This window comes from Haliotis rubra, unplaced genomic scaffold, assembly GCF_003918875.1.
Source record: "Haliotis rubra isolate DU_JTF1 unplaced genomic scaffold, ASM391887v1 Scf1359, whole genome shotgun sequence".
NCBI lineage: Eukaryota > Metazoa > Mollusca > Gastropoda > Lepetellida > Haliotidae > Haliotis > Haliotis rubra.
This window is the reverse complement of record NW_025765291.1, coordinates 141012-150382: the sequence shown is the minus strand read 5'-3', so window position 1 is coordinate 150382 and position 9371 is coordinate 141012. Positions and strand designations below refer to the sequence as shown.

The window sequence follows — 9371 nt, the reverse complement described above, 5'->3', positions numbered from 1 at the left end:
GTTGTGAGCATATACAGAGTAACTCCCCCTGAAACAAAACACCCAAGTATTTAACCTATTTAGTTTGTTGTTTAACGCTGCACTCTGCAATATTCCGACAATCTGTAACTCACGGAGTCTGGGATAGATAATCCAGTGATCAACAGCATGAGCATCGATCTATGCAACTGGGATACGATGACACCTGTCAGTCAAGACATCAGGGTTCGAAATTAACGTTGGTCCTTAGGCCCGAAGCCGACAGGAAACCACTCGGACCCACAGCTTTTGTTTTCTGCAGGACTCTTGACATATCCCTGTGTGAATAGTCGGATTCTGACTTTCCTGGATCTTAGCATAGATTTGTAAAAAATGAGGACTAGTCAGTCACTAGAGTTAAATTAAACTCGTTAATTCATTTTGTTAGTTGTCGCATGTTTTGTTTGCTGGGAATTACACATTCTGATCAGGACCCACAAACTTTTATGATTCCGAGTCTTTAGGGCCTGCAGCTTTTCAGGGTTAAGGGCTAACACTGCAAGACATCCTTGCCTCAAGCGACAAGCACATTTGTCAAAGAGCATTTTTGTTGAAGAAGTATTACATTTGATGTCCTTTGATATACATAATTTTTCAATACCTTGGCTCATTGTTTCAACACGGAAGAAAGTATACAAAATATTCTAAAATGAATGGGGGCTATGGCAAGTGTGCATGTGGGCCTGTATGCATGGTGTTGTGTGGTCTTGTGCATAGAGCTCATGTCACAAATCTGGTGAAGTTAAGGTCCATGGATGGGTGACCATGTTTAGCAGCTTGAGTCCTGAGAGTATCTAGGACTTCTGTCCTGCCCACAACAAAGCACATGTTGTCACACCTGAGGCAAGTGAGTATGTTCAAAATTGCCTCTGTTCACCATCAGAAAATGGTTACCCGGTGGTAAAAGTCATATGAATATCAACCTTTCAGTGCCTAGGCAGCATGGATATCCAGGGTAATAATGTCCATCATGTTGTAAGCTCTTAGAACATGCGGAGTCCAGTGCTATATAAGTGGCCAAGTATTATCACGTCAGTCTGACACAAGACAAAAGACATGTCATTTTCATATATTTTATAATAGAAAAACAGACACAAAGAAATAACAAGGTTGACTATAAATATGACATATGATTGTTCACATAAATATAAGCCATTTCTAATAATATCAATTGTTCTATGACATACACAGATATATGGCAAACAGGCATCCCTTCAAAAGAAGTATTCTAATGCATATTACAACACAACATAAAATTCAATATCACTGAAACAGGTAAATTTTGCAGCAAAAAGATCACATTTCCTAACTTATTTTCATTTGATGCAGGAAAACAATCCCAATTTTTGGCATTTATTTACATTTTACATGCATCATGATATCTCAGAAAAAAATCCAATATGGTTAATAGTTAAACTGAGATTCATCTGACATAACAAAAACATTCTGTCAGTACATATCATGAATGTGATGCAGTGCATAGACTGCCAAGAACCAGGCTTTTAAACACAGGTTCAATGCTTCAACCATACAACAGGAATAGTGGGATTGATAACTATTACCAGCTGCGAATAACTCTCAATAACAATCATGCAGTATAAACACAATAACATTGTTAACATCACAAGCAATATGAACATTATCATACTCATTGTGGTTTAAAGTATAGTGTTGTAAATGTATAAACAATAACTATGTTGACATTACAAGCAATATCAACATTATCATACTCATTGTTGTTTAAAGTATGGTGTTGTAAATGTATAAACAATGACTTTGTTGACATTACAAGCAATATGTATACAGTTAACATGTAACATGTCGTAAAACCAATTAACATCACAAACAGTATCAACATTAGCATACTCATTGTGATTTAACGTATACAGTTAACCTTGTAAAATATATTAACACATGCAATAGCCTCAATCTCATACATAAAGTCAGTATAACAAAAAACAACTGGTTCTCTTAACAAATTCAGACAAACTGCAGAGAGACCTTTTTGTGTGTTGAAGTACAGGTATATCAAGTTGAAAATCATATAAGTTATGTTGTAAATACATTTTGATGATAACAAAGTGCTGGTGCTTTTTTGTTTAATGCTGCATTCATCAATATTTCAGCCCTTAAATCTAAGACTTGGTGTAATCTCTATCTTTCAGTGTGTTTTGTCTCACTATCAAACATACCCAGTATAGAACCATGGTGTAGAGTGGGTCTTCAGAATCCCATACTCGTGGAAAAATGCAACTAACAGGATCAGGGGTTAGGCTCACTAACTTGGTTGGTACAGGTCATAGTTTCCCAAATACATAGATCAATGTTCATGATGTCAGTCACTGGATTGTCTGGCCAAGACTCAAGTATTAACAAGCCAGCATTATATAGCATGAATATTGCAGAGTACACTATTAAACAGAAAAAAAACAACCAATACCTAAGCAATATTTTCGGTAAAAACAGATTCATTATCAATTGATAGAACTGGAAATATGTTAAAAGTACCGTTCATCTAGCTGTCTAGGACTTTGATGCGTTAACTGAATTTATCTCATACTCGTCCTCAAAGTCCCGTCTGGGAAACTCTTGCTGTACTTTTCACTATGTATGCTGGGGCATGCCAACCTTGTGTATGTCAGATTCTTAGTTGTGACTAAAAAATAGTTTTAAACTTACTCTAAACTTCAGCTTCATTTCGCTGAAATTCCACAACTTAGTTCCAAAGGCCAAAACACAATGCAGCTTTTATGATGAAAGGCAGGGTTTAGTAATGGCTGCCACGATTTAGATACCTTTTGCTCAAGTTATATGATGACCAAGTCATCCAGTTTTGATTATATAATCAAAACTGGATGATAATATACAGTGACTGACATCGTGAACATCAATCTACACACTTGGGACCTGATGACATGCATCGAACATCAATCTACACACTTGGGACCTGATGACATGCATCAACCAAGTCAGAAAGTCTGACCACCTGCTTCTCCTAGTTGCCTCTTATTCAGGGTGAATCTGGGATTCTAATCAACAATCATTAATGAGTGACTGAGTGAGTATATTTTTATGCCACACTCAGCAATATTCCTGATATACAGCGGCAGTCTGTAAATATTCAAGTGTGGACCAGACAATCCAGTAATCAACAGCATGAGCATCGATCTACGCAATTGGGATAAGATGACGCAAGTCAGTGAGCCTGACCACCCGATCCCGTTAGTCGCCTCTTACGACATGCATGGGTTACTGAAGGACAAGTCTAACCCGAACCTTATGGGTCAGTCATGAATGAATGGAACACTGCACATATGCAGATAATGTCATATGTATTAATACTGCAAAGTAGGATACCCAGAATAAAAAAAAATCATTTCAACACTTGAATCGAACCTGAGTCGTCACGGATGGGCAAACACTTGAACTTCCAGGCTACCTCACTGTCCCTAAGAAGTCTATGATGATATTCATATTTACTACATCGAGGGGTGAAAGAAAGGAAATGAAGGAGATTATCACAAGGGTTGATAACATGTAGGGTCTTCACAATAGCATGAAGAAAGACGGGTAAAATGTGGCATATAATCAATCTGACATGTCTACTGTTAACGTTTATTTTTTTTAATTTTAATTTCTAGAAATCATGCATTTTGAGGTGGTTTTCACATCACTTTGTTTACAGATCCTGTCAAATAGCAGAAGAAATATTATAGAATCATTTTCATATTAGGTTGATATTATTTCAATATGGACTTGGTTTCTTATGGATAACTCAAGACACAGACTGTATACCCACATTCATGGAAATGTTTAAACAGAGATTTTACGACTGCTTCACTCAACCTGGCTTGCATCACTATTTTCGTCATCCAAATGTAAGTCAACTCTCAGCTTCGAACCATATTTAACTAGTGAACTGCTACCAAATCAACTTAAAATCATACCTCAGTTTCAGTGCTGTAACTTCAGATTCGCAGTGGAATGTGGCCGTCATACATACACCCCGTATAATGAACGCCTCTTTTGTCATGCTGCTGGCCTTGATTACATTGACGATGAACTCCATATTTTATTAATATGTCCAAAATATTCCCAACAAAGATCTGTTCTTCAATTCATCTCACTCAACCACCGACAACTGAAACCTCCATCCGATTGTTGTCATCGGACAATATCCATATTTTAAAATCATTGAGTAAAATCTTTCACAAGTTCGCTGTATAAGGAATGTATAAATATAACATTAATTAATACTAAACTATACTCAGCTATACTTAGTATGTATTTACTTTTGCCAAATGTATGTATTATGGACGTTGGGCCTAAATTACTGAATAAACCTGTCTGTCTGTCTGAATCATTCATAATTGTTTAAATAACACTTTGACTGTTAATATTAACCCAAACCCTTTGGAAATTCAATTATATTTCACCTGATCATAATTTTGTTCATGATGTCTAATAAAACATATATCATATTTTTTTCAAAGTGTTTTCATGCATCCAGGCCCCAATTTCTCGAATCAAAATTTTTACTCAAATTTCAAAATGAGTTTGACAATTTGAAACAGCTGAATTTTTAACCCAACTGCATTTTTAAAATACAAAAGCTCAAACAACTTAAGTAATCTATCCACCAAACTCAAACTGTCTACTAAGTTTGAGTTTATTATCAATTTTAGTTCATTAACTAAAGTTTGTTTGAAGTAATCGTGGGCATGATCCTACGCCTTTGAGTTAGTGAGTTGGGATTAATGTCTTTTTCAATGGTACTTCAATTCTATCACATTGGAAGAATGCTAAAGTGATGCCCGTCTCACAGGAAAGCTGAAGTGATGCCCGTCTCACAGGAAAGCTGAAGTGATGCACGTCTCGCACAAAAGCTGAAGTGATGCACGTCTCACAAGAAAGCTGAAGTGATGCACGTCTTACATAAAAGCTAAGGGGATGCCCATCTCAAAAGAAAGCTGAAGTGATGCACGTCTCACAAGAAAGCTGAAGTGATGCACGTCTCACAGGAAAGCTGAAGTGATGCACGTCTCACAGGAAAGCTGAAGTGATGCACGTCTCACAGGAAAGCTGAAGTGATGCACATCTCACAGGAAAGCTGAAGTGATGCACGTCTCACAGGAAAGCTGAAGTGATGCATGTCTCACAGGAAAGCTGAAGTGATGCACGTCTCACAAGAAAGCTGAAGTGATGCCTGTCTCACAAGAAAGCTGAAGTGATGTAATTCTCACAGGAAAGCTGAAGTGATGCAATTCTCACAGGAAAGCTGAAGTGATGCACGTCTCACAGGAAAGCTGAAATGATGCAATTCTCACAAGAAAGCTAAAGTGATGCAATTCTCACAAGAAAGCTGAAGTGATGCAATTCTCACAAGAAAGCTGAAGTGATGCAATTCTCACAGGAAAGCTGAAGTGATGCACGTCTCACAGGAAAGCTAAAGTGATGCAATTCTCACAAGAAAGCTGAAGTGATGCAATTCACACAAGAAAGCTGAAGTGATGCAATTCTCACAAGAAAGCTGAAGTGATGCAATTCTCACAGGAAAGCTGAAGTGATGCAATTCTCACAAGAAAGCTGAAGTGATGCAATTCTCACAGGAAAGCTGAAGTGATGCTTTTACCATTTAGGTGAAACCTTTGAACATGGGTATGGAGCTAATAAACCAAGAAACATAATCAGTGTGAACTGGGACATGACCCACAATTATACTCATAGACTTCTTGCATGCCCAAGGGAGACAACTCTCGAAAGTGAATTGTGGAACTTTTGACGACAGCAACCCTCTTCAAAGTGATAATATAAAGGCAGCTTAAATGACTCTAAGGAGCCTACTCTACAGCTTCACCATAACATCCTTCACCAAAATGTTGAGAAATGTGTAGCATGTATTTTCAGATCCTGACATATCCACGGTATGAGAAGAAAGACACATAACAACTATATGCGGAGAAGCATTGACAAAGGGCCTGTTTGCTAATCCTATTTCCATTTTGTTATGTCGTGTATTATGAAAAATGTAAACATTAATGGAAATAAAATATTGTTTAAATCACATGGTACAAGTATATTCCTTTGAGTATTTTTCATTTTGTATTTTAAGTGTTCCAATTGTCACATCCAGTGTTCCACTTTTTAACTATTAAGAACTGTCAACTGTTCTCTCAGTAATGTATGTAAATTTGAAGAAATGTAATTTTATTGAAAAATTTATCATTTAAGGACTGACTTCTGAGTATCCTGGGGAGGCCTGGGCCATTTTTAGAGAGATGACATTTTCTCAATCACTGCTCCAGTTTAAAAGAGAAGAATTTAATGTTTTTCATATGGATTGGTAAACATCTTGATGCAGTTTAATTTCATTGCTTTCACCACCTTTGATAACTAAAATATAGTTGGCCTCAGTAATAGCTAAACATGGCTGGAGCTAAAGTGTGCATTTGCAGATTATTTGGAGACTGTTGATACTGCTGCTGCTGAGACGGATGAAGAGGTGCAGGTTGAGGGGCACAACCAAGACCTGCTGGAGGAACAAGTGATGTGGCTTGAGGAGGTTGAGGAGGAGCTAGAGGAGGAACATGAGCAGTTGCTGTGTGAGGAAGAGCAGAGACAGATGGAGATGCGGAAGGATGGGGAGATGGAGCTGAGAGGTGTTGAAGAGAAGGAAGAAGGGTCTGTTGAATAGGGGGAGGTTGTAGAAGAGGGGGAGCAGGTTCACACGGCTGTGGAAGTGTCTGAGGCTTCTGCATAGACTTTGGATTCATTTTATGAGTGTCTATCATATGTCTCTTAAGGTGACTTGGTCTGATGTAAGCCTTATCACAAAGCTGGCACTTGCAGTTCCTCTCTCTGTTATGGTATATCATGTGCCGCTGGAGGTTCTTCAGGTCAGGGTAGAAGTTGCGGCACACTTGACACTGAAATTTCTTCTCTGGACGAGACTTTTCCTTTTCATGGAACTGGAGATGACGTCGAAGCCCATGACCTTGGACAAAGCCTCGACCACATACCTCACAGGTGAATGGTTTCTCACCTGTGTGTGGAGACGCGCATGAGAAATCAGGTAATACTTACTGAGAAAATACTTCCCACACACCTCACACGTCGCTGGTTGCTTTTGGTGTAGACTTTGGGAGGTATACCTTGATGGGCAAGGCGATGGTTACGGAATGTCCCATACATGTAGAAGGCTTCACCACATAGCTTGCACCTGTATGGCTTCTCTTGAGTGTGAATACGCATGTGCCGTTTAAGGTAGGACTGATTGGCAAGAATCTTGGAACACACCTGACAACTAACTTTTCCAAGCAAATGCAGCTGGCGATGTTGATGGTACCCTGACTTGGCGGCGAACGTCTTGTCACAGTCTGTACATTTGTAAGGGCGCTCACCAGTGTGAGTCCTGATATGAATTTCCATCTTTGATTTGCAGCTAAAATTCTTTTCGCAATACTCACATGGAAAAAGCCTTGGTGAAGCGTGAGACTTTTTGTGGCGTGTCAAACCACTGAGTCGATTGAAAGACTTCCCACACATCTCACAGGTAAATGTTGGCTCTGGAGGTGTGTCATGTTCTTGTCGATGCAACTTCAGTCTCTTGGAAGAACTGTAGGCTTTACCACAGATCTCACACACTTTATTTTTGGGAGCTTTTTTGTATTTTCTTTTGCTGTTTTCCTTTTCCAACAAATGTGTATCTCTTCCAGAATTAGTTTGATCTGATTTGGAGCTATCGTCACTAAAAAGTGCACTAACATTAACAACACTATCTGAATTATCTCCATTGGCCTCATCAGTCTCTTTACCAGTATTCCCTGTCTCCACTTTAGCATTGGTATCCCTACACTGGGAGCCACTGTCACATCCCACACATAAATGTGGCCTTTGAGATCTTTTGCTTAGGATATCTTTCCCACATACATCACATGAAACAATCTGACCCTTTTCTTCTCGATGTGTCCGAAAATGACGTTTCAGTAAATGTCTTTGTTTAAAAGTCCTCTCACACAAATAGCATTTGAAATGGATCCCTTGTGGTCTGTTTTTAATATCTCCATCTAGGCAGGCAGTTCCTTCCTCATCTCCATCATCTAACTCTTCTGAGCCAACATGACCTGCTATGTGCCTCCTCAGCTCCACCATTGTTGAGACGGTCTTCCCACACAGGTCACAATTGAGACCGGAGTCTACAGATCTGGCAGACCCTGATCTCAAAGATGAGCGAGTTCTAACGGATATGGGTCTCACATGGAGTTCAATATGATTCTTCAGGCTGCTATAATCACTGAAAACCTGACTACACAAATCACACTGCAATACACACTCTTCTGGTTTCACTCCACTTTTAGTAATCTTTCTCTTGGCATATTTCTGTTTTAGACGTGACACAGGTGACTTGCCAGCTTGACTTTCACCATATGTATCTAGCCCGTCAGTTTTACAAACAGATTGTCTAACTGCTGCTCGAGGATGTTTAGCCCGCTCTCGAATGTGGGTAGATTTTGTCAAGTTCCCTCCTGCATGTTAATCTTCATCACCATCTCTGTGTCAGATTCACCATCTTGTTGATGAGTCTTCTGATGTCTCCGAAGGTTGCCTAACTGGTAGAATCCCTTGTCACATATGTCACACAGAAACTGCTGATCACCATGGGTTCTCACGTGCACACTCAGGTTGGCTGAAGAAGCAAAGGTCTTTCCACAAGTTCCACACTTTACCCTCTTACCAAGATGCTGTCTTATGTGGTACCTGTAACTCTTCGGATTACTGAAGTCTTTACCACATTGCTCACACTTATGTGGCCGCTCTCCAGTATGAACTCTTTCATGTATCGCTACAGTTTTCCTATCAGCATACTTTTACCACAAACTTTGCACTTGTACGGTTTTTCACCACGATGCATCCTCATATGCCTGGCCAAGTTGTTCCCATTCTTGAAATGCTTGCCGCACAAATCACAATCTGACACAAACCCGCGCTGGATGAGTTGCTTGATGCACTTTTTACGGGCTCTTGAACTCTCAAACTCCTTATCACATAATTGACACCTGAGAACCTCCTCAGATTTAGCATCATCACCTTTTCCCTCTTCCAACTTTATCTTTGTTTTCATGAGTGTTTGTGTCATCAGAATCAGAGGAATTTGTGCAATATTTCTGATCTTCCTCTACGTGTTCAACTTCTTGCTCATTTCCATTCTCAGAACCACTTGAGACATCTGAAGAAGCAAAACTGTCGCTCTTTTCCATGGTCTTCCTCCTCAACTACTTCGCTTCTCTTGCTTTCCATTGTCATTCTTCCAACTTTCACTCATATCCTCGTTGAACGACTTCTTTTGAATGTTG

General features: G+C 39.3%; 1 protein-coding gene across 1 annotated transcript; it reads right to left on the bottom strand.

Moving 5' to 3' along the window:
- Window positions 1-6189: 6189 nt before the first annotated feature.
- LOC124268047 (zinc finger protein 709-like) lies at window positions 6190-9139 on the bottom strand. Its single transcript, XM_046703053.1, has 4 exons — window positions 9000-9139; window positions 8552-8871; window positions 7113-8510; window positions 6190-7060 (listed from the first exon to the last, which is right to left on the bottom strand). Exons 1-4 carry the CDS (start codon window positions 9137-9139, stop codon window positions 6429-6431), a joined length of 2490 nt encoding a protein of 829 aa, XP_046559009.1. The 3' UTR covers window positions 6190-6428.
- Between the last annotated feature and the right edge of the window lie 232 nt (window positions 9140-9371).